Source organism: Buceros rhinoceros, unplaced genomic scaffold, assembly GCF_000710305.1.
Source record: "Buceros rhinoceros silvestris isolate BGI_N320 unplaced genomic scaffold, ASM71030v1 scaffold21269, whole genome shotgun sequence".
In the NCBI taxonomy this organism is placed as follows: Eukaryota; Metazoa; Chordata; class Aves; order Bucerotiformes; family Bucerotidae; genus Buceros; species Buceros rhinoceros.
In genome coordinates this window covers 11077-37194 of record NW_010433571.1, presented here as the reverse complement: position 1 = coordinate 37194, position 26118 = coordinate 11077, and the positions used below count along the sequence as shown (strand labels likewise).

General features: G+C 45.4%; 1 protein-coding gene across 1 annotated transcript in view; it reads right to left on the bottom strand.

Moving 5' to 3' along the window:
• The window catches only part of KDM5B (lysine (K)-specific demethylase 5B), a gene marked incomplete at its 5' end in the record, with an annotated part of 43424 nt that extends 17706 nt beyond the window's left edge, over positions 1–25718 (bottom strand). Inside the window, 16 exons of the mRNA XM_010144169.1 lie at positions 1487–1637; positions 1962–2086; positions 2723–2904; positions 3308–3502; positions 5451–5570; positions 6521–6683; positions 9453–9634; positions 10077–10235; positions 10693–10812; positions 11351–11509; positions 12897–13000; positions 14158–14251; positions 17654–17788; positions 23234–23404; positions 24269–24391; positions 25641–25718. Coding sequence (XP_010142471.1) covers positions 1487–1637; positions 1962–2086; positions 2723–2904; positions 3308–3502; positions 5451–5570; positions 6521–6683; positions 9453–9634; positions 10077–10235; positions 10693–10812; positions 11351–11509; positions 12897–13000; positions 14158–14251; positions 17654–17788; positions 23234–23404; positions 24269–24391; positions 25641–25718 — 2261 coding nt within the window. The remainder of the gene's footprint in view (positions 1–1486; positions 1638–1961; positions 2087–2722; positions 2905–3307; positions 3503–5450; positions 5571–6520; positions 6684–9452; positions 9635–10076; positions 10236–10692; positions 10813–11350; positions 11510–12896; positions 13001–14157; positions 14252–17653; positions 17789–23233; positions 23405–24268; positions 24392–25640) is intronic.
• Between the last annotated feature and the right edge of the window lie 400 nt (positions 25719–26118).

Genomic DNA, 26118 nt, shown 5'->3' with positions numbered 1-26118 from the left:
GGCCCCTCGGAAGAGCTCATCTGGCACAGAACAGCTGGAAAGGGCCTGGCTGCTGCTGCAAGTTCACCATCAGGAGGCCTCAGCAAACAGCAAGGGTGGGAGCACGCAGAGGGGGGATGCCAGAACGAAAAGAGACGGCTCACCACTAAAGGAAGGAAGAGATGAGGAGTGGACAAGTCCTTCAATAATGGTGCCATGAATCTCCAGGTTGGAGATTACCTATCTGGCAGAAGTCATGCCTGCTGGAGCGCTGAGATTTTCATTTCCTACTGTAATATTTTCATGTTGCTGTGACACGGGTTTCATCCTCTTGTGTTTGCAAGGCAGTGGCAGTGAATTTTTATGAAGTCCTTGCTACAAAGACTTATTCAAGGATCACCAGAAAGGGAAAGCGCAGCTGCAAGCATCATGTCTAAACAGCAGTTGAGTGTTCGACTACCCAAGCCCTTCAAAGCCAGCCTTTAAAGTGCTGCAAGAACACAGGGAGTGACAAGCTACAAGAGCCCTGCTGAGGCAGGCAACACGCGGAACCATGCACGTGTGGCTGCACCAGCACCGAGCAGCTGCTCTGACAAACACCACGGTGTTCAAAGCAGCAGGAACAGGTGAAAATTGTCCAGATGGGACAAAAGAGAAACATTTTTCCTGAAGTACTTCAGCCTGCTCAGATTGCTGGACTTGAGCAATATCGTCCTCCACACACGTAAACCCAAGATTTACTTAGAAACCTCAGCTGTGAGGCAGATGCAGCCATTGTTAGTCTGGGTGGAGAATCTCCAACAGCGGATGGTAATTTGTGATCCCCCAGAGGAAGGTCAGAACATCAACACAGCACAGGGAAACAGCATGAGGAGATCTGGCCCTTGTCCTCCTGGATCTTCCGACTCCTTTCAACTCACTGCAGACCTGGGAAGTGCCAGTAGGACCAGGCAGCCAGCTCATGAAGAACGTGTTACCCAGCCACTGCCCTATCTTCAAATCCCTCGGGTAAATAACCTGCCTGCAAAGATTTAACCCAAGCGCTGCCAAAGCAAGAGCAAGCACATTCCAGAGCTCCCATACAGAGTTCCCATCATCACCAGCTCAGGAAGTTTGGACACTTCATTCTCCCACAAGGCCTAAAGTGTAACGAATGTAATGGCAAGTGCCCCACTGACGGATCCTCAGCCCCCACCACACAAACACAAGTGGACTGAATCTTGTTGGGTGTTGCTTTGTCTGGAAATTCCACACCAATTTTTCCTTTTGGAAAGGAAATTCATTAGCATGAATTTACTGCCCAGCTGTCAGCCAAGGAGATTGAACACTCAGGAGTTTAACTTCTGCATGTAGTAAAGATGACTCTCCCTGTGAAAGACAGCTCTCCTGAGAAAACAGAAAGGTTACTTCATTTTGAAGTCTAACAGAACATCAGCATCTCTCACTGGCCCCTGCCACCTCTCTACAGTGCCTCAGCTGTCTCGCAAACACACACAGAGGCATTTACCTGGTTTGTCTTTTGCCGTTCAGAAGCTGCTGCGCAACCGAGGCACACTTGTCCGCATCCTGCGTAACCAGACGGAGGTGTCGCAGTAGGTCATTGTCCGGGAACTTTTTCATTTCTGATTCTTCTATCAAAGCCTTGAAACTGAGGAGACCTTTGGGGAAAGACCCGAAGTGAACAGAAGCCTCCCTTTGTGACGGGTTTTAAATGGTGAGGCTGAGCAACACAACTTGGAACATATTTCTATTTCAACTTCAGTTATCTTTTGTGTCAAAGCTATTTACAATCTTCTCACACAGAGACAGCTCAGCCTAATTTCTGGGACTATAACACCTAAAATATTTACTTTAAAACTTGAAATTACAGATGATTTCTTTTGATTGTCATGTAAGACAGAAGTTGCTAAGGTTCAGAAACTAAACACTGAAAACCCAGCCGTTTAGAACTACGTGTCACAGATGAAAGGCAGGATACTCACTCTTTTTATTGTTAATTTTTGCCTCCAGCGCTTCATTGACATTGGAAGCCCATTCGTTGTAGGATTCCGCACGCATCTTTAGTGCGTTCATCATTGGGTAGAGTTCCTCCAGGGTATAGCGGTACCTGGAAACCACACAGAATTCAAACTCCAGCACAACCCCGGGGCAGCAGGAGGGTGGAAGGGAGAGGCACTGGGATCTGCTGGGCCGCACAGCATAGTGATGACCTGCTGGGCACCCCGGACTGTGTCGTTGAGACCTGCACACCATGTTCTTCCGGAGACAATTCCAATATTGCAATTGCCTCAAAAAGCAATTTCAACACTTACAATTGAAGCAATCGTGAAATTGTCTTAGGACGAGTTACAGTCACGTAGGACAAAGGTGTAACGTACAGCAGGAAAGGAACAGTGGCGACAGGCAGGAAAGCAAACGAAAGTAAAACAACATTACTCCGAGGACTGGATTGTAAGGGATGATGAGCTGGTTGCTATAAATACAAAAGCAAACTAATCCATCCAGCAATTTTTGCCATTATAGAGCAAGAAGAGCTAAACACTGAAAAGAAAGAGCCTTTGTGTGTGAGCACACAAAAAAGCACTTTGTTTGTGGGGCATTATACCAGCAAAGTACTGGGAGAAACGGAGTATGGAGACAGCACCACTGACAGAACAGAGCAGGTACCCAACCATCACACCACAGCATCTACATGGACCATAAACACCCCAGCACACAGTGTCATTTGCTGCTTAAAGCTTACCCCAGTTTGTATTTGTAGGTGGGACAGGAACAGAGATCCTCCACGTGGTACAGGCAAACCAGCAGCCCAGGTTTACATGGACAATAGACAGCGGACATGAAGCAGGTGGTTTTACACTTCAAGCACTGACGCTCGTCATCGGGGAACAGCTCAAAGGCCACCCTCTCCGAGTCAGTCACTCCCTGCAAGAGAGTGTGTTACATCACTTCAAAGTCTAACAAAGAGGTGATTATTCCAAGCTAAAGCATCAGAAGCTAAACCTATCAAAGCAACAACAAAGTTTAGAAATAAGGTATTAAAAGCAGGGAGGCAGAAATCCCCGTTAAGAAACCCCAGCTATTCCTACTGAACTGCTGCAAGAACAAATACGGCTTTAAAAGAGACATTCTGATCAGTATTAAAGGGCAGATGCTAAAATGAGATGCACCACAACTGACTCTGCACCCAAGTGGTCCTCTGAGTCATCAAGGCTGCTCAGGAACGTAGCTCTGAGCCATTGACACCACGCCACGAGGCCCAGCACATTTCCACACCTCTGCCTCCACTGTTTCTTCCATCAATAAAATGTCATTGCTTGCAACTCACCAGTTTATCAACCTTCTCACGCAACCTCTTCTCTTCTTCAATCATAACAGCCATGTCTTTCTGAACCGTAGATGCCACCACAACGTCAAGAACATCCGCTTTGGAAGCCATCTTACAGATCATCTCGTCATGAGAGAACACGCAGTAGCGGTTGAGCAGGCGGTAATGCTCCACGCACTGGCGACCCAGCGGCAGCTGCATTGGCAAACATCAAATAAAGAGTTCATTTTGAAAGTTACATAAAGATATTAACTTTCTATGCTACTACCCAAAAGTGGTTAGGCCTTGAAAGGCCAAGACAAATCCTTCTGGCAACAACATTCATTATTCAGAAGGTAAAACTGGAAAAATCAGGGCCCTGAGCTCCTGTAAAGCTGAATTGCTTGAAACTCTTACACAGAGGACCCTGTGGTGGCAGGTTGTTGCACTGGTTCATGGGGGTAATGCACTATCTGGAAGAGACCACAGTTAGGCGTCACTAAACCACAGCAGGCTCAGGAAGACCCAAGCTAAAAACACAGAATTAGAATCATCTGGTTGGAAGAGACTTTAAAGAGCATCAAGTCCAGCAGTTCCCCCAGCTCTGCTAGGGTCCTAAACCATGTCCCTCAGCAGCGCCTCCACACAGCTGTTAAAGCCCTCCAGGGATGGGGACTCCACCACCTCCCTGGGCAGCCTGTTCCAATGCTTAATGATCCTCTGTGTAAAGAAATTTTTCCTGATATCCAACAGAAATTTTCCCTGACACAACTTAAGACCCTGGCACCGAGGCTGAGCAAGTGCCAAAGAGGACAGAGCTCTGCCCTGTTCTCTCCCCTTGAGGGGTGCCCCTCGAAGGTGGATTGCAGGGCACACTCGAGCTTTTTCTCAAATCACGTGGCTGCTTTATGGAGGACACAAACGGTGCTGCAGCATGAGAAACTGCTGACTCCACGGACCAGTGAAGTCCCTCACTAACCCCAGGCAGAGCAAACAATTCATCATGCACCAGGCAGGTTAGTCACAGCTTTATCTGTGGGCTGTCACTGGCCAGGCGGACAGCGATGCGCAGGCTATGGTGAGGCTCTGTGTTAGAGTCCGGTACAAAACTCTAGGAAGAACAAGAGGAAAACCAAAACCAAACCAACCAACAGGCAAACACAGTCCCAACGCTGAAAGCTTCCTTCCAGTTTTAGTCATTGCCTACTTCAAGTGACGTTTTTTAAATCTAGTTAAATTTTTGGATGGGCTGCATTTACAAACAGCTAAGACCTTTTTGAGGAAAATAAAAATCAAGGGGAGTAATTTGAATTATCAGTAGCTTCAAAGGATCTTTGAGATCAGGCAACACCGTGTCTGAGAAATCAGCTGGGAAGGAGAAATGTTTAGTTGTAACATGGGAGCAACTACCCTCCATTTGCTTGTACTAAAAAAAAAAGACAAAAACCATAATAAATTACCATGACCTAACAACTGTAACGTGTGCCTGTCTCTGTGGTATCCACGAGCTGAGCGAAGCTGATCAGAATAAACTACTGGTCTAAAGATTCTGGTAGAACATTAGAACTTTCTGCTTCCTTCTCAGCAAGATTCTTCCCCCAAAAATGTGCAGCTCCTCTGCTGCCCAGGAGGATGTACTCACATCAGATGCCATTCTTATTTTTCCCCCAAGAGGACCAGCAAAGTCTTTGAACTGTTCTTAGTGGGGGTTACATGGATTATCCCATTTAATCACAGAAGCTAAAGGAGAAAAGGAGTCTGCACTGGGTTTGTTTTTCAGCTGTGGAAAGCACCTCCAAGAGAAGTCCAGCGCAATAAGCAGAAAAATTTCATTCCAGCTCTTGACATATTGAATGGAATCTGGGAAGACAGGAGCAGGTTCTAGCAGCTCTGGTGCTTCCCGCACTCTCGGCATACTGAGGACCTTGCCTACCTCCTGCTGTAAAAGATACATTAGCCCTGATGTTTGATTTCAAACTGAACCCTCAGAACCAGGGAAAACCCACAGTTCACTGCGCAAAAGAAAGGAACATTACACTTCCAGCAAGAGGCTCCTCCAGCTCCGCGGACTAGATTTGCGCAGCAGCAGTAGGTCAGAGCCGTACATCAGCGAGGAGCAACTCTGGAACCATACACTGAATGGAGAGCTGGCTGTGGAACATACCCAATCGACCGTGCAGAAGTTCACGGCTTCAGCAAAATTGAAACCCTGATTGAAGCCACTGTGATAAGCTCTTGGAAAGGTGATCACGAACTCTCCAGCACACTGATTGGTTCGATAAACCTGGGAGAAAAGACAGAGAAGCATTAGGGCAAACCTGACCAGAACCGAAGGCTGTGAAGAGATATGGATTTCCAATTCCTAGTAACTTCTGTGTTGCCAAGAACTATGGCATTCGGTAACATCTCATCTAAACCCCAGAAATCGAAGGGGTTTCATTCTGCCATACCCCCACTCTGAGCTGTCCTGGTCAGCTTTCTGTGCCTTTCGCACTTAGCTAGCCCTGCGCATGGTAAAGTGCAGGCAAGGCTCGCTTCAACGGACAGCTGAAGGGGAAGAAAAATTTGGAATCTACTCAGAAGCTCATCCTGCTGTAAATCTAGTCCTCCTGGTGCTCTACAACCAGCAGGAAAGCAGGAAGGTCTTCCCGCGTCCTTCAGGTTTGAAGTCTCTCAAAAACACCACAAATTTGGCTACTTTTTCCAGATTTTCCTTTAAGTCCCAAGGTCAGCTAGTCAAAAGCTAATTAATTGTAAAGGGACATAATTCCCATGAATAATCTAGTATGGAATATGATGGAAACTGATGAAAAATGTTTTTAAATACTTAAGAACTTATCCAGGAAAAGAGGACATGGATGACAAATAAAGGAAGAATAGGTATTGGCCCCTCGCCAGAAGCTCCGTGCCAAAACCCCCCGTGTCCGATTAGACAGAGAAGAGCTCCTGCCATTGTTTCCAAGGTCGAGGCTAAGCTCTCCAGCTGAGCTACAGAACTCGACACACACTCCGGTGGATCTCCGGAGAAGAGTTTGCCAGGCGGTTCCACAAGCAATGATCCCATTGCCCGTCTGTTCAAACCGGCACGTTACACCAGACAAGGAAGATATACCACATGTGGGCACTACCACACCGGCTCTGGAATAAAAGGGGCTTCGATTATCAGCTTTGAAGTAGAGTTCAGTGCAAATGAAAGAGGGTTTGGGGGAGTAGCACAGGAGTCCAACAACATACAGGCACTCCGTGGGCCATCAAAGTATTCGGGTTCATTATGGTGACAAGTTGGTGCAAGAGATCTGGCTGAGATTCAAAGAGCTCTGGAGCAAGCTTCTTCATTACATCCTCCAGCTGTTCAGCTGCATACCCTGGGGCTCCATACCACGTTTTAGGCTCCCCCCTGCAAGATTATTAAAAACAGTTACATATAAGTAATCTGGTATGTTACATTTTCAGTCTCTACTTTAAAACACACCATGTCAAAAGAGGGGTCTTTCACCGGGAAGGAACGCAAAGATTATGCACCTTCCCGAACCTTCACTGTTTACACAGATCCCTGCTCCAGACCTAAGTCTTTAATTACCTACATTTCTGAGCATACACTTCAAATATTTGGGGGAAAAAACCCACAGACTGAAGAATCCCTCAGTGAAGTTCTGCTGATTCCAGCACAACTTCAAAACAGACACTGTTTTCTTTTACCGTGAACACAAACTCCTGCTTGGATCTCACTGATGCCAGGTCTGTCTCGCGCTTAAGTGCCATAAAAGCAACAGAGTAAGTAGAAACTAAACTTCCAAATTATGAAAAGACATGGAGAAAAAAAAGTCCAGATCCAGAATGGGAACAAAGAACTCTTAGCAACAGCTTAACTCAGTGCCGGCCAGTTGAGAAAATCACAGTTCTGCAGATGTGTTCCAGGAGACACTGTCTCAGGTTTCCAATGAAGCTGGCACCACAAAGATGAAAGTGCCCTCCAGTCTCTTACAAGAACAATGTTAGAAAAGGTATTTAGAAAAGAAGATAACAGACACATCACCTTCTCAAGACTCCTGAAGAGCTGGCAGAGCACAGCTGAGCAACAGTGATCTTTTCCTTGAATCCTGAAGCCATTGGGAGGATTCCAGAAGAACTACCTGAGGTATGAGTCCACAGCCTCATACCTCAGAGCTCACTTCTATACTCAGGCAGCTCCACTGTCATGGTGAAGAGGACAGCTGGTGGGAGGGACTGTGGAAGGGCAGGTACACTGCTGTCACAAGGAGTAGCACCAGCAGAGTTGTCTCTAGGCAGTGATAAATGACTACGCAGCCTTGGACCCAGTCATTGTCCCAGAACAATTCTACAAACTCAGGAAAACCAGCCACAGATGCAAGTAAAGATGGTCCCGTGTCCTGACCCAATACAGGGTTAGTCAAGATTTCTGCTCCTTGGTACATGTCAGGGTCGAGGGATGGATGACAGCAGCTATGAACTAACCTGGAGCAGGACACCTGTCCCAGGGGTCTCTGGACTTCAGAAGAACAGAAGTGAGTCTTTCTAACTGCTGCGCTCAGGCGTCAGCCCTAGGAAGGCTGCAAGAGGCAGGAACAGATGAAGGTCACTGTTTGCTCTGCACTGCTACCTGACAGCTCCACATCTCTGCTGCTAGAAATATGAGCGTCAACGATAGCAGCATTTCCTCTGCCCAGGACCGACGTCTCACTGATTTGAAAGCACCTTTAGAAGCAAAGATTTGGTTTTCTCCTTTCACCATTTCAAGGTGAAAGGATTTAGAGTAAGGCAGGACAACCCCTGCCCTCAGCCCTGTAAGCAGGCCGCTGCTGCTGCAGCCTGCTCCACTTGGGACTCTCTGCTCAGAATACTGTCCCGGGACACAGGCTCCTTCAGGGCACTCAGAAACGCTGAAGACAGATGTGCCATCCCCGGGATTTCACAAGAACAAGAACTCCTGCCTCCTGCAGTCTTTTCAGAGAGTGAGGCATTGCCTCTTCCACAGCAATTCACTACGACTGACTCCTCTGGCCGAAAAGAGCATTAACCTCAGCTGCATGTTGCTCTCAAACATAAACTCAAACTTAAACCTCAAAGCTGAGGGGAAATACAGAAGAGTATTTGCAAACAAACAAAAGACATCAAGGACTTTCATGGTGGAGGAGAAATAAATTAAAAGCAGGAAGGGCAGCTTTCAGGGGTGTCTGCGAATGTATGTGCATAGACACGGATGGACTTACGCTTCTTTCTGGCCTGGCCTGCAGACTCTGACGCAGCCTGGACACACCACCAGTGTAACACAGTGAGGGAAGCTCTCCCAGAAGAAGTTTCCACTGCAAACAAAACCACCCCTCTCCTTCTCACAGCCTGACCGAACACCCAGACAGAAAAAAACAAACCAACCACTACCTGACAAGGAAGATCATGTTTCCCATGTAATCCTGATCACTCCTTTACTTCGCCTCCCTCCACCCGTTGTTTTAATAATGTCATACAGTAAGAAGAGAAGCAAATTCAATCCCTGACTGCTTGGATGGTGCTGCAGCAGCAGCTACGTCATGGAGCAGCAATTGAATAACTGACCAGAACGACAACCTCCTGAAAAGAGACTGGCATGTCGCTTTACCATTCTGCTGGAATGTTTACGTGAACGAGGATGGGGAAAGAGCTTGGCAGGTTTCAGGAAGAGTGACCAGAGTAATTCAAACTCTAGAAAAGGTGTTGTATGGTGAGAAGTTTAAGAAGTTCACATCAAAGAGATGGCAAAGACCTTTCCTGATTAGAGCTGACAAGTGTTCATTTGATGAGAGGATTTGTGATAGAATGATCTACCCGATGCCACGAAACAGGCAGCATCCTAAGACTGTTAGTAGAAGCGAGATGATTTTTAAAACAACTTGCATGAGATTTAGTTTTACACTGAGCACAATAAAAGATTTGATGGAGTTTCTGCTGCAGCTCTCATGGATTTTTCACAACTGGGAATGGATGTCTCTTTCCAAAGCAGGACCTCTTGGCCAAAAATCAATGCAGGAATCGTGCTGTGTCAAATTTAACCCTACTGCTACAGGACTGTAAGAGTTCTTCTGGCCTGAACTCTATCCATCTGGTTTTAGGGGGGAGAGGGAATGAAAGGGAGTTTGCTTCTCAGGCTGAGAGTTTTCCTCCAACTCACCAATGCAGATAGTTAATCGAATAGCTCCAGTGGTCTTCTATGTGCCAACAAAATGAAGAAAAGCACATGCCGACATAGAGCCAGGGTAGTTTCATCCCACAAATGTCTGCAGTGATGTGAGCAAGAACAGACTGCTCCATCACTGGCATGTTGTTCAAATTCCAGCCACTGTCAAGGTACTCCTGAAAATTGAACAGACAGCATAGGTTTATACAACACAAAGTCAAAAACTCAAGAAGGTAAAACTGCCAAAACAGCAACAGAGGAAAAGCTCCTTTCCCACCTGAAACATCTAAGAAACAGGTCAATGGCTCAGAGAACAAAACCTCCATTGTCTTTGCTCCTTTCACAAACCTTATCTGACCTGCTGTGATAAAATTAGACTTACTTTCTTTTTTTAAGTTTGGAAGTTAATAAATAACTTCCAGGATAAGCCTGTGGTTTTTAATGTCTGCACATAACAGATTTTATTTCTTGAAAACTCTGATGTAATTCTCCTCTCCAAATACCATGCCAGATACACAAAACCAACACTTTGCAACCCAGTCCCAGTATTGAACCAAAGAGACTTACTTAATGAAGAACTGCAAGACAAATGTTCTCAGTGAACTAGTACAGACCTACCTCTTCGTCTGGTCTAACTTTAAATTTCCCACCCCTCACTGGGAAGCCACTGCCAAATTCCTTTGAAGCAATATCAGCTCCATATTCGACCGTCACATCCTCTTCAATGGTGCTAACAAGTCTCCAAAACTCTTTTTCAACCAGCTCAGTGGGGACCATCTAGATATGAGAAGAAGAAAACCAAGGAGCACACACTGAGGAGTCAGTGTTTAAAAAGCACGTGCACAAAAGCTATCTCAGGAAGGAGCCTCCAACAGCTTGAATTGCATTTCCCCTAATCAAAAATCACTTCAACAAGAGAAAAAAAATAGCACAGCAGGAAAGTGGTTCCATCTGGGACATGCTGCTGCTTTGTTCTCTCAGGAATAGGTGACAGAGTATTCGCTTCCTTACAGACAATTCTTCAGAAGTGGAAAAAACCCAAACAAACCGAGAAGCTGGTGCCTGGAGAAACCCTGAGACGCCATCAAGAACACACATCTGCTGCCGTGACTGCCAGCCCCTGAGCTGGGGTTTCAGCCCATTCCAACCCCTCCCCCTCCAAAGGTACAGATTTTGACTAAGCACAAAACCTGGAAGTCTACATTATGGCACCAGGATGAACACGAGAACATACGTGTACTGGCATGTTAAAGTAGTCGGACTTGAAGGCATCTGCCATTTCTCCAAATGTGCGAAGCGTGTAGTCTCTTGCTGCTTGCTCAAACCCAAACGCTTCTTGAGGCTTATTACACTCCTGCAATTGAAGAGATCGTTATTTCTAGAATTTCTATACATTAATAATCCGTGCTCAGATTTTGCACAAACGGGCAACTATTCCACCATCTGGTGGGTAAGGTGGCAGGACCCTGCCCCAAGTCCCACAGTCAGGAGAAGAAACTACTCGGCTTCATTCACGGAATCACAATATTTGCTTATAAATCTGCATAAAGGTTAATGAAGTAGTATACCTCATTTCTCCTTCCTCTAGCAGAGCTCAGCAAAAAAAGAGAAGAGCCCTCCACCCTGAAGCACCTGGTGAGAGTCCAATTTTAAGCACAGAGGAAAGGCGCCCATTCAAATCCAGTGCAGTCTGTACAGGCACATCAATGTTTAGCTCCAAAATACAGAGGAATAGCTTTCCCCTTTGAAGCACACCCAGGCTTCATTTTAGCTTTATCCTCTATCACCTTCTTCGCACAGACTTAAGTAATGACAAATCATATTTTCCATCCTCAAGATCAAGTTTAAAAAACCTCAAAATAAAAAATAACCTTCAGCCTAACTCGGATTACCTGAGCCAAACACTGGGGACACCTCCAGTCCCCTTTGGGAACGTCATGAAGGGGTGGAATTAAACAGAAAGTATGGTAACTGTCATCACAGCCATCACACAACAGGAGACGGTCCTCGTCATTACCGCTGCCGCACAGGAGACACACGTACAAATCCACCTGCAACACAAAATGGGTTTCTGCACTCGAGGTGACTCCAGGGGAAAGAGCAGTTTGGTAACTCAGTCTCCCAGACATTTGCCAAAGCTTCTTTACTTTATCTCTGAAACAGAAACGAGACAAGCAAGGACAAAGTATTTCTGTAAAGGTTTAAATACCCTGCTCTGTAATTCAAGGAAGGGCCACCAGAGTCGCAGGGTCTTCCAGGTGGCTTTTTCCCCAAACGACAGCCTGGACTCTGTGGCCAGGACAGTTCAAACCAGCAGTACTGGGGATTCAGCAGGTAGAAGGGAACACCTCCTGGGGGCTCACAAATCCCTTTTCTTCTTGCTCTCACATGCACAGATGTCTCATCCTCTGAGACCAACTGTTTGGAACCCCAGAAGAGAGAAAGGGTCTCCTCTTGCTGGCAGCGTTCCTCTTTTTCCCCAGAGATGCTGGCCAAGACCATTGTAATTTGAAAGGCACCAGTTCCCCAGCAGAGGTGGGAGCTTTTGGGCAGGGGGGCAGCTGTCAGAGCAGTCTGATGGAGGTCTCACAGCAGCTCCCGAGCCCCAGGGACAAGGCGCAGACATTGCAGTACTGTGGGAGGGGTTCTCCGGTGCCTGTCCTACGCCACTCACCTTCAGCAGCAACAGACTGGAAGGCTCTTCTCAAATCCAGAACTGAGCTGCGAGGACAAGCAGATGCTGTTGACTTACGGTGTTAAAAAAAAGCAGCAGCATCTCCTGCTCCTCCCCATAAGCTTTTTCTGTTTGGGGGTGGGGGTGTCAGCCTTCAGTACTAGCACATCTCATTCTCAGGTGTCTCAGTGTGGTTGGACAGAAGGAAGCTCAGTGTCATCTTTTCAGAAGTGTGACAAACCACATACCTTCAGCTTGGGGCTTTTTTTTTTGAAGGGGGGGTTTGGAGAGTTAGAGCAGGAACAAGGTTGTGTTTTTAAGAAGCATTTGAACAACAAAGCTTCCAAGTTAGTGCTGAAACTGTGAAATAAGTGGCAGGTCTGCTCGAGAGCTGGTGCCAAAGCTCACATTAGGCTCCCCTGAGGTTGAAGAGCAGCGAGGAGAGTGCTCAGTCCAGAGGAGAGTCCCCAGAAGAAGCGCTTCTGCTCGGACTCTTTCAAAATGCTCATTTTGAGACTGTACTTTGGAGACTGAAGACAAGTTCCTTTAAATCATGAAACTGCCCTCCTCCCTTCAGCTCCGTAACAGCACGAAGCTTGATGAGTATGTGTGATCTGCAGGCACAGATACTGCTTCATTTCAACCACAGGTTTACGTGAAGAACACAAGTGAGTCCTTGGTTTCGTAGAAATGGCACAAGATTTCACTGTGTGCCCAAGTGAAGGCAGACCCTGTGAGGCAGCAGAAGGGCAGAGCATACTCACAGCATTAGCAGGTTTTTTAGATCGGCCTTTGGATTTGTCTTTTGGTGGCTCCCCAGTGAGTTCTTTCTTCTCTGGAAGCTTCACTGCACTCTGCATTTCCTTTTCTGGAGCAACAGGAAAAGAAGAGCGCATTACAAACTGCTTTAATGCTTCGCACTACTCGGTATGATTTAGTGTATTTGCCATTACTTGCTGAACTGATCTCTCCCAGGTATTTGTTGAATTCCTAGTTATCCTCAGCACACACTTGTTTCAGTTAGCTCAGGGCGAGGTGTGGACACCTGCAACGTCATCCCCAGCTAGCAACAACTGTCATGGCCCACGCTGGAGAGGGTAGTTTAAACCCCATTTAAGTTAAGTTACGAGGATCTTCACAAACTAAGATTTTGTTTCCATGTGGTTGTTAATGCTGTGGCTGAATTACTCCAGCAGTTTTACAGCAGCACATCACAGAGAGACAGGGAACACCACCACAGCTTCCTACAGCTTCACACAGCAGCTTCTGGTAGCAGGAGCTTTCACGAAAATGTGTCATCCAAGATGAGCACACAGCAGAGGTTCCTCTACATCCTTACTCCCATGCCTAATCTGGGCACATCTCCCAGATGCATTCCTGACATTATAAAAACCAAACCAAAATAACCCAACACCCCCAAATCCACACTCAGAGGGTGGAGAATCCCTGGGCTCTGGTGCTGCAGACAAGGGGGCAACAGGAAGCCCCTAGCTGAAGTTACAAGAGAGCCAGAGACCTTCACACCTGGGCATGACAAGGCAAGGCGTTTCGTGGGGTCCAAGAGCAAACCAAGACATTAAAGAGAAGAATGCCCACACCCATCAGAAATGGAAGTGTTAAAAAAATGTCTAGAGCTTTCTTAGAAGTGACTGAAATCAGATACATTCTGAAAAGTTTCCTCTCTTTAAAGCTAGTGGATTGATGCTATTAAAAATACCAGTACAGCTCCAATCCTTTTGCTGATTGCCTCACAAAACACACTGCAGTTTAAAAAGTGGAATTTTTTCAACTCCAAGTATCTTCCTGTCCAAGAAAACTCAACTGCTTACAAAACAAACAAAAAGATTTCAAAGCCATAGAAGAACTTCTACAACAACTTCCAAGTTATAAAAAATAAAGTTAACAGAAGTAACTTTGTAAAATACTTTGAATTCTTCCAGCTGCTGGATTTATCTCTGGTCTTCAAGTGAGTTTGTAGCAGAAATTGCATTCACATCTTCCTTCACTCCCCGACTGCCCACTCACCATTTTCAGGCTTCGGAGGAGCACATCCCATTCTACGTCTCAGATTATGAGTTCTGGCTTCTGGAGGATCAGATTCAGTTTTAATATTGGTTGCCTAAGGGGAAAAAGAAAATAAAAAGAAAGAAATCAGTAACGTCCTTAGCTGGAACACCTTGGTTTTACACTTGTATTGGGAAAATGGTCACTGCCACCCAAACTCACGGCTGCCTGCCCAACCCTGACCAATGCTTTTGGAGTGCACAGCTGGCCAGTGCCCGCGAGGCTGCAGGACAGGCTGCAGCCCCAAGAGATCCCCCAGCACCCAGCTCCTCCCACCCTCCCCCCTGCTCTGGCTCTGCAGGAGGGAGAAAGCTGGCGACGTCCAATGCCCAGAGTCCTGAGCAGAGAGTGCCGAGGTAATTCTCTGCAAGTCTCTACAGCTGAGTAACTCTGCTGGCAGACCCTGCAAGGTTTGCAAATACAGTTTAGTACTCTCACGAGCTGAGAAAAGAACCTGGAAAAAAAAATTTTACTTGCAAATTAAAAAAAGGTTCAGAGAACCAGCTACAGTGAGACACCAACGCTTTGCTGCGGTACAATGGAGGTCTAAAGACCTGTAACCGGATTGCTCTAGGAGAAAGCCAGGCAGATGAAGGGCAGAGAAAGACTTTGAGGACTTTGTTTAAATTTGAAGAACCATTTTATACTTTCAAATAGATAAATCTGCAAAGGCAACCTGAATTTCTGAAATACTTATATTCAATTATCTAAAAAGGAGTTCACAGAGAGATAACACAGGGAGCAACCTGGAGCGGTTTGGAAGGACACCCCACAAAAAGCCTGGGCCAATGACGATAGCACAGTTTGATTTCGGTGGAACTCAGCAAGAAGCAAAGGAATGAGGAACTTTGGGCTGTCAGGGATTTTCTTTCACTCTTGAGAAGCAGAGCACACTCTGGTCTTCTAAAAGCAGGGAACTCAACAGGTGTATTGTGGAGCTTTCACCACAGCAAAATGTTTTTCCATTTAATTCTTATATTTCTTCCCTGGAATTTTGAGACTGTGGGAGAACAATTCTGAAATCCCTCTGTGTAAAGATGGGTTTCTCCAACACTGCATTTTTTAAGCCTCATTTCTTAAGGAAATGAGGTCCTGCAACTGCTCTCTTGGTACTCCCACCAGCCAGCCCTCTATCAACCACCCTCTGAACCCCAAATAACAGCACTTGTTGGGCCAGCTCTACAGTACAACCTCCAGCCTGACACATCACCAGGTACTCCAAGGGGAGGGGTTAGGAGGTTGGTTGTTTGGCATTTTTAGAGGTGGTTTTGACATTATTTCACCTTCCCCTTTGGTGTCCTCTTTGTCCCGGTTACTGTCTCCACAAGGTCCCAGTGCTTAAGATATGCAAAACCCACCATTCATTCCATTCAGTAACACCGAATCAGGATCTGTGTGTGCCAATTCTCAAGCAATGCCAGAACATATGCCTCATCTTCAGCATCTGTAACTTGTATGAGTTGCACCCACATTCTGTGCTTGAGCCTATATTTAGCTTTACGAGAGCAGCTCTTTTTCCCGGCCTGAATCATCACGCCGATTCCTCTCACAGGCACTTCTGCAGCATTGTTCTGGTCTTTCACCCTCATCTTTTTGACATCAAGTGTGGAAATCCTCTGCGTTTCACAACCAACTGTCATTGCTCTTTTCCTTTCTATTTCTGAACACTTTCTCTAAGTGTTACTCACCTGGTAGGAAACGGCAAGGTAAAACTGGGTCTTACACGGCGGCAAACTTCTCCTACAGGCTGTGTTTTTCACTAGTAAGAGTAATTCACAGCACTCTCCTGTAGTTTGCTTATTCTAAAGGTTTATAATAGATGGTTATGATGCCTTTGAAAAGCGGTAAACATGAGAATGAACTTAGGTTTTACAATTTGAGACACTGACAAATCCTTGTGTATCTCATTAGAGCAAAATGTTGAGACACGCTAACCAAAGATCAGTACTTTGCAACCAGGTCAGCCCCAAACTCAACTGCTTGTAGCTTCAATGTAGAATAAAGTGGATTTAATCAACTTTGCTGACTTTGCACTGAAATGGAGCAGAACACATTAACAAATCTGAACAAATCTTGAACTCTTGGAAGTTCTTGTCTACTACAGCTCCTTGCATTTTGGCTAAGAATGAGCAGTTTGTTTCCACAGAAGTGACAAAAGTGGGCTCTGACACCAGTCAGAGAAACAGGTAAAATTCTAGTGTCTATTTGCCCCTAAAGGATACATGAGATCCAGCTTCCTCCACCCACAGGCAGATGCTTCAAATGGAGAGTCTCAGAACAAACTACTGAGGTTTCCTCAATCATAAATCAACATGGAACCAGGTATTTGTGTAGAAAAGCTTTAGAACACCTTAATCGTAACTCATTAACTAAGAATAGTCATTGGCAGGATTTGCAACAGCTGAGCTGAACTACTTGGTAATAATAAAGCCCAAGAACAACGGGAGTTAGAGTCTGAAACAAACTTAACTAGAAATCCAGATTCTAAACAAAGAGAGTCGATCACAACCTTCCTAACTCATGATGTCAGCACTAACTAGACTGTCTCCCAGGAACAAGCCTCCCCTACTCTTCATCTGCTCAAACAAAAGAAATAGTAAACTCTCTGAAGGCAGAACACGGGCCTGGAAAGACCAATGTCACAGTATGACAGTTTTCCAGCAGTGAAGGAGACATCATGATCTCTGAAAATGTGTCTTCCCTGGAGAACTCTGCGCATCAGTAAGTGTTGTGCTTATCCAAAGGAGTATTCTTTCAGCACATGTTAAGATTAGCCCTGCCGGACTGTACAGACCTACATGGACTGACTTTGCGTCATGCAGCTCTTTCCTTACATTGCATGGTGAAAGTACCGCAAATCAATAGAGTCGGGAATAAACAATTAAATGCAACAATGCCAATGTTATAACACAAACTTTCTCTGCTCTAACATCTGGTTTCAACTACTGAAAGACGTACAGAAACCTCCAAACATGTTTAAGGAGTAACTACCATTCCCTGGCTGTCCTGAGGAACACACAGAGGGCAAAGCTGCAGCAGACAAGTTTCACTTCTACAGTTTGTTGCTGTATTTTAATCTACGAGCACCGTATTATTTACAATCATGCTAAAAACATTCTTACAGCATACGCACTCCTAAATAATGCACAAGTGGAGCAGCTTCACTAGAGCCTTGCAAAACTCCCAACCTCAGTAACACACTTTTCAAGGCCCCACACAATCCTTACCATGTTATGCATAATTTATACATTTATAAATATTGAGGTACATTTAACAATGAAAAGATGAAGTACAACAGCAGTTTCTTATGCGTATACATGAGTGATCCCTTTGAAATAATGTCTTGCAACCGCACGAGAGCCTGTGGTGCCATGCGGCCAGGGAAACCACGGCTGCGTGACAGTGTTGGGCTTGGTCACTGCGCAGCGTTTGCCCACCCGAGGACGGGTTCTCTCACCTCTGCTCTCAGGCGCTTCGCTCGACGAGCCGGCGGGCAGGTTTCCGACGGCTGAACCGACTGTCTCTGTGGAATATCATGGGGTTTATACTCCTTGTCCTTTGTGTCACTGGTGAGATCTGGTTTCTGCAAGCACTGAAGAGACACAATTGGATTAACTTAATTTCTGCCTCCACTTCCACTACAAACTGTGTAGAGCAATTTCCTGGGTAACATGAAAGAATGTAGACAGGCTTCAATAATTACTGCGCTGCATTAATAAACTGGTATTCATGACGATTGTAACATCACCTATTTGAACAAGGCACAAAATCACTTTTTCCTGCCCTTTTGCTGAATGCAATAACCATAGTAAAGCATCTTAAAGCCAAAGTCATGTTTTAAATGTTACCGAACAGTTCTCTATGGTCGTACCAATTCTTCTAGTAGATGGTGCTTTGGGAGATCATAAAGAATATAAAAGTAAACTAGAGCCGACCACACATCCCTGTCTTAGCCGAAGTACCAGTTTGCCCAAAACCTCTGAGGGAGCTGTGCTCTCTGTGTGCTTTAGAGAGCACAACTCTGGCAGAAAGCAAAAGGATGTAAGAACAGTTTTAGTTCTTTCAAGCTGCTGAATGAACATATTTAATTGCTGAAAACTGTGGAGACATTTGGCAAGAAAAAGAATAATTAATGACAGTCCCAAGTTTGTCAAGCCACACAACAGTCAGCACCAGCCGACTAAACACAACCGGTTTTAACGAGTAAACAACAAATCCTAAAGAAAGAAAAAGCCTTATGCTGTCAGGAGCTGCTAGATCCACATTTCCCCAGTGCTGTTCATCTGTTCGCAACAGGAGCATTTTCTCAGCAAGAGGGGACAGGACAGACGCTGCAAGAGAACCGTGGCAAGAAGTGATGTAACCTTACCGCTCTCTACAACTACCTGAAAGGAGGTTGTGGCGAGGTGAGGGTCGGTCTCTTCTGCCATGTTATGAATGACAGGGTGAGAGGGAATGGCCTTAAGTTGTGTCAGGGGAAATTCTGGCTGGATATCAGGAAAAATTTCTTTACAGAGAGGGTCATTAAGCATTGGAATAGGCTACCCAGGGAGGTGGTGGAGTCCCCATCCCTGGAGGGGTTTAACAGCTGTGTGGAGGTGCTGCTGAGGGACATGGTTTAGGGACCTTGGCAGTGCAGGGGGAACAGTTGGGCTCAATGATCTTAAAAGTCTCTTCTAACCAGATGATTCTGTGTGACCGTGGCTGCGTACAGCCTGGAAACCAGACCTTCGGACACCAGTGAGGGTCAGGAGGGGGATGGAGAGGGAGGGGAAAGCGGTACTTTAGAGGACAGGCCCATGCTGAAGGAAATAGGTATTCAACAGACAAGCAGTATCAGACAAGGGTACAGGGTATCATTAGCACCCACAGACAGTCCCCGACACTGCTCACAGAAACCTCCGGAATGCCTCTTTTATTTAAGCCCACCTTCAGTCTAAGACTTTGTAAGCTCCAGACTTACTCTTTGAAAGTAAACGTCTAACTTAATTTCAACTTAAACACACAAACCACCCAACTGTGCAGCTTATGCACGGGAGCTGACACTCAAAGTGGCCCCGCTCCTGCCAAAGCCCCAGAGCACTGCCACGAGCTCCACAGGGCAGCTCCCTTCAGCGCCCGCTGAAAGAGGGTTATGTGAATTATTTCACAGTAACAGCAGCAGGAGAAAGTCAAAACCAGCAATTCCTCAGGACAGAAAATGGACAAGCAGAAAAAAGGCGAGTAGATACAACGTGAAAATGAGAGAATAGAAAAGCAAATGAGATTGATACTACTTAGAACAAATTTAAACAAAGTCTGGTTCCTGGAATCATGTCCTCATGTGAAACCTGAATCTTTCAGCAAAAAAAAAAAAAAAAAACCACCATAGTTTCTACTCCCTTCTGGTAAGAGAGGACATACGATCCTTGAAAGCAAGTATCCAGGAGTCAAACAGCTTTTCCTAAACAAAGGGTAATGAAACCTTGAAAGAGAAAAACAAGAAATAGCACAACCTGCCTCACTTCAGCAGAGTGTCCAAGTAAACAAAATAATGGGAAAAAAAAGGCACTATTCACTGAGAAGAGCCCAGCAGACATTTCCTAAATATTGGGGTTTCAGCTCCTGTCTAAGCAGAAACATTTCCCAGTGCCTCCGAAACCTGAAGGCAAAGCGGTGATATGAAATGGCTGTTAATTAACATTTCCAACTAAGTGTAAGTCCTGACTGAAGGACAGGAATTCCCCTGAACCTCCTTTACTCCTGGGCTGACCCAAACACATGCGAACACTCACCTTTAACTCAGGACACTCACTGCCATTTCCTCAGCCCCCTCCTCACCCGACCAGCATAGCCTTTTGGGAAGGTTAAGCTTCTACCCCTGATTTACCACAAGCTCATCCTACGTATGAGGATCGTGGTCTCACTGCATTATGAGGAGACGGTTGCACATATAACCCTTGAGCTACAAATGATGCCAGGGAGTACGTTAAAAGCCCATAAGCTGAAACACTATGGAGCAGCTCCTTCAGCAGGCAAACGACAGGCGCAGCAAGAACATTCACCAGGCCTCGAGGCCATAAAAAGAAGGGAGGAAAATATGTATATGAATACAGTTAATTTCCTCCAGGTTTAGATGTTCATGAAGCAGTGATTTACACTCAAGAGAACCACCCAGGCTACCTGTGCTTCCAGAATACAACTGTCTACCCCTGCTCCATACCAGCTTGAGTGTAAGAACCAACAGATTCCAGAGGTGCTTGTTTTTCTCCAGTAACAATAAGGGGTCCCAGAGACCCGTGTCACACAGGAACGTCTTTCTTAGAGGTGCACGCATACAAACCTTCGGGCAGATGAATGCCAGATGAAGCCTTAGTTTGGAAACAAGACCAGACCCAGAATGACTGAACCAGTTGTATTCACTGAAAAACAGACCACAAGAGCATCTCTAGCCCCACAATCTGTAGCTGCATTTTAAACCACGCAAACACCTGGGTAAGGCAGCACAACAGATGTGCTGACAGGAGATCCTGGTCACCTCAAATCATGCAGGAGGGTATTTACCCCTCCGGGCATACAGCATCATTCAGTAGTGTCACACTGAGGGTTACCAGGGCTAAGAATACCAGCAAGAGAACCAGCACACCAACAGGTTACTGCCACTGCTCTGGAGACAAACAGCCAAGGCCTGTCTAGTCCAATGTTTCAAGATAAGAATAAAATAAACAGACCCCTGGGGAGAGCTGCTTCGAGTGTTAAACTGGCTGATTTAAGAAATGTTTGCTGTGTGACTGAACAAGAGCTGCAATAACAACATGCTATCCCTCCCCTCCAAACGGCTCTGGAAAGCGTCACTGCTTTGGTGTGTGTATAGAAGTATCTCCAGCTGGGGTATCTGTCAGCTCCTGAAGCCAGTTTAACATCTATTTAAGCCACACCCAAACAATTAATACCATACACAGATCCGGAAGAGATTTAGATTATGGCATAGTCATCCGTGGAAACAACATTGTTCTGTATTTTTGGCTTTTGCAGAAGAAAGTCAATGAATATTGCAAGTGCTACCAATTAAAAAAAAAAAAACCAAAAATCAGTGAATGCCAGGACTAATCTTTTATGGATGATCATCCTGGCTGCATGAAGAGTTTCTCTCAAAAGGCTTGTTGAAATATTGCAAGAAGGAACCACACATCTCAAACTGACAGCTGTCAAATCGAATAGCTGCATCTGCTCCCGACACAAAACTCACAGATGCTTGGATCCCAGCAAAGCGCTGAAGAGACGCACAACAAACCGGACACCTACACAAGAAGCATCTGGGAAAGCACCACTTAGTCAGCACACATGGAAGGAAGCCAAGAGGAATCTCATCTGAGATTCTTCCTCAACAAATGTATTGCCAAACAAACTCAGCTGGAAGACAACACTGTCAGGAAGAAAAAAATTCAAATCTGAAGAGTGACAAGTGAGCTAAACCCAACACATTTCTGTGCATCCTCTAAGTTCATTGCAAATACACGTCTCTGCCACACATGGGCACCTGGGGAGGGAGGAGTTAAAAAAAAATGAAGTTCAGCATACGTAGTACATAGCTTTATCAGAAGTGCATCGACCCAGCACACCGGTGTGGAACTAATGACAGGTGCCCATTGCAAGGGAGAGCTTGGGAAGGTACGTTTCGAAAGCAGCGTCACCTCAGGGTCCACTGGTGAGAGCACCATGGATGTAAACCTCAGCAGTGTGACAGACGCTCGCCTGGGGAACCTACACTTCCAAGGAGGAGTGGTACCACCTTCACTATTCTACAGCTTCATCAGAGCTTTCCCTGTGCGACTGAATTTCAAAACCAGGAGAGAGAGCTACGTGTCCAAAACACACCAGCTGCCAACAAAAGAGGATCCACAGTCTTCAGACCAAACAAAAATGCAAAGTTTTCAATGAGCTGTCTTCAGAAAATGGTGTTGCTGTCCATTGCTTAACAATGTGTCTGAGGCAAAATATTTTTGCTAGAGCAGTTTCCCTAGCACAAAGCCTTCTATGTTTTGTATCTCATTCTTATCCTCCCTTTGCAAAACACTCAAATCTCCACAAGTTAAATTACTTTTTATGATGGGTCTGCAGAATCTAGCTGTTCTTCATGGGAAAGTGATCGTCACTAGCTAAATAAAAAGCCTCCCATCCCAACCTTTCCTGACTTCTGTCAAACCACTCCCTCCTTTGGGCAGCTGCATGTAAAAGCCAGTGTTGATTTCTGCAGACAGAGGCATGCTTGTAACGGGATTAGGGCTTTTCTTGCTTAAAAAAGGCAAACACTCCTCTCTTTGAAAGATCATCATGGTAAAAGTGTTTCAAATAAATAAAAACAGATGTTGGCAATTGCACCCTACTTTGGATTTCCAAACAAATGACCACTGCTCTAGACGAGCCCTATTCTTCATCAGGGCTTATACTGCTTCCACTCCCAACCAACCCCAAATTTTGTTTTAGTGGCCAAATCTCAGTAGGAAGGATAAAGATTTAAGCTTGAAAAAAGCCACGAGCCAATACTGTTAACTACACGTGAAGCATTCTTGAACACGGACACCTTAGTGAAAGAGAGAGGAGTTACAGCACTGCCATGCTTTGAGAGAGCTCCTCAGTCACTCTGCGTGCAGCTGATCTAGAACGAGGGCCCTCTTGTTCTGTTGGAGAGATGGGCCCGAAATGCCCTGGCAATAGAGCAGTATTTTGCACATGACAAAACAGCATTAAAGAAATCGCTGTAGGAAGTCTCAAACTCCGTTATCATGAGGCTTCACTAAACCAGAGGGAGAAAACACACAAAGGGAGTAGTCAAAGCAGTCAGGGAGAGGTTACCTGGAACAGTAATTCCAAAACCTTCACTTTGTGTTAAAAGTTTGCCTATGGCTTTCTGAATTGCTGCATCAACAGCCCAGCCTGCACCTTGTCCCCAGCACACCACAGAGGACAAAAAGCAGCCCTAGGAAATGTGCCACCAACAAACCCAAACCAGACTGGTGAAATCACCTGGACCCCAATTAGCTTCAACACAACTTACCAAGAGGCTCGCTCCAGACTGGAATAAGTTATAGGGATAGAGAATGCGCTCGTAATGTGCACGGATGTGAGAACCCACGGCTTTGCCAGGAGCAAATCCCATCCTCGTGGCTATTCTGGTCCATTTTCTCTCCTTGCAAACTACATCGAATCCTCCTTCTTCTGCAACTAGCTGAAAAGGGAAAACAAAATGGTTGCATGTTTAATACTAAAGGTATCAGCATTTAGGGGAAGCAATGTGAGTGTAAAAGGCAGGACGCCACCTCAACTGCTATTTTGAACCAGGGAAGTAGAGATCTTTAAAAAACCACAAAACATGGAAGTTGTTTTAATCCTGTAACTGGATCGTATAACCTATAACCTGCTCAGGAACTGTAAACGTGTTGAATTGCTTCACAAATGAGGCAGCACCAGTAGGAGATGGCCAAGAGCACCTCAGGCTGCTTCTGAGCATTCGTCCGGCTGCCACTGGTCACGCCTCTGCACTCTGTTCCAACAGACTTTCTAGCCCAGCACAATCACTTCTTCTCATTGGAACAAGTACTATGGAATAGGGTCAAAAATAACCTAATAAACCTCCCCTAAACCTAAAGAAAACAGAGGAAACGTTATCTTAGGGTCAGTGAATCCCATCCCTTACTATCAGAATACAGAAAGTCCTCCTGAACTTCAACAAGCTTTGCCCTAAAAGTAATTGGATTTTTTTCTCCCATATTTCTAATGGAAAAATCTTTTTCTCATGCTGTTGCAGTTCAGACGCTTTCTCCAGTTAAGCCGACATTTATTCTTGACCAGTTCGTGTCCAAGGTCAACTTTAAAGAAGAGCTGGAAATTTGTTTTGGTCTCCTAGCTCACAAGGAGACTCCCACTATGCTTCTTACTATTTGGACACAACAGCTCTGTTAGGTTAAACAGAGCAACACCCTTTTCAGCTTAGATATACCCCAAAATCTCCCTTGAATAACTGTGACAGCATCCCAGAAACTGAGACCACACAACAGCTTTTTAGGATCAGTTTCTTCCTTTTAAGTCTTACTCTGTTAAGCTGAAATAAATCCAAGATTTTCCTCTCCACGTGTGGAATTTTCAGCGTACATCCTTGAAGCTCCCAAAACTTTGCAATCTGGTCCAGAAAATTCAGCTTTACACGAGTTTGGGCCTGGAAAAAAGAAAATTAACTGCTTACTAACTGCAGATTAAGCTTTTGTATCCCAGTGTTTCTAGCACTGCTGTCTCAGTAGCTTCTCTCTGCAAGTATAATTCTGCATTTCCCCCCTCTCCTCATATGCAAAAAAAAAAAATTCCATATAGGTACCAGCCTTTCCTCAAGTCACTTTCTGTAAAGTCTTACCACATTTAGGAATGTACTTTCTGGGAACAGACATGCAATGAAGTATTTACTGCTGAAAAGTGCCAACGCTGGCTGCACAGATAGGATTTATCACATTTACCACCTTAACGAATGCAATAGTTTATCGCAATGTGGTTTATTTATGGCTTATTTTAAGAAAAAATTACAAAGGGGTTTTTGTGTTACCCCTTTGCACTCCCAACTGCACTCGTTTCATTTTTATGGCTACAAGCTGGGCAGGGCAAGCCAAGGAGTCTGTCTGCACAGCAAGTCACACCGTAAGATAACGGGACTGTCACTACGTTAAAGAACATTGACTTAAATTTTGACACATTTTCATCACATTTCAAAGTAAAAAATGGCCACGTCTATACAGAGCAGCTTGTTCTTGAACCCCAGAGAGCTCTGAACCAGCTCGTGTCCACACAGATCTCTCTCAGCACCCAAAGCCAGCATTCAAGCCCTTACCCCGGCACTTCACACAACCACACCAAGACTTTAGAACTCAAGCAGAGGAGCGACACCAGGCAGGCAACGAGGCACCGTCACTCCATTGGCACCACTGCCAGCAAACCGGGCTCCTCGCCGCTCTCTCCTTCCACTCGGAATTCATGCAAGCACTGAATGAAAGTGCTTGTGAACAGCAAATTTCCACCAGCTCAATCCAGATTTTGTGATTGTTTCCTCCTAATAGCTTGTTATTTTTAAAGCCCTCTGTAGATGTTTCATCTCTACTATTAAAAGATGCTGTACTTGGGCAAAACACAGACACGAATCTCCAGCACTGGACAATCTGAGTTTAACCACTTACCAGCACCTCTGTGTGGAATTATGTCCCTTTAACAAGCAGTAGCTTTACCTTTTGTGCTCGTATGTCCTTAAGAAGGTTCTGAAACAGATGAATTTCTGTACTAATTAAACCCTGACGTTCAGAGGTCCTGAGTGCTGTCAGCTCAAGTCAAACGCAGCTGACGGTAAATTCACTGGAAAACACCATCTCTCAAAAAGAAAATCTAAACATTCTGGCGCAGAAGCAGTGATGGGCGTTACAGTTTACCTCCAGTTCATTGAGCCTCTGGATCCTCGGAGTAAAGTGAAGCTTATCGACATCACATGCAAATGGAGGCTGCCAGTCCTGGAAAAAGAGAAGAGCTTCATCAAAAGACCAGGAAAGGGAAGGAAACATCTCTGTTTGACAGTCAAAACCCAGTTAAGGCCAAAGCATAGAAAAGGTCTCCATAGCTTCCAAAGCCTCCAGCACGTGGCAGCAGCCCAGTGCGGTGGTGGCACCCCAACCCGTCAGCCATTGCCCCCCACTGCACTTCCCGCTGCGGTGAGGTCTGTGGTGTTCCCACATTCCTTCCTGTTGAACAAGCCCAGAAAGTCGGAAGAACAAGACAGGCCGAGTGAGCCTCATTGCCTGCCCCTTAAAATATTTATTTCATTGTGCCTTTGAAACAGATAATGAAACCACGAACCAAGTGACATTTAGGGACTAGGATGTGTCCTCAAAGACACCAAGTCAGTCCATCTTC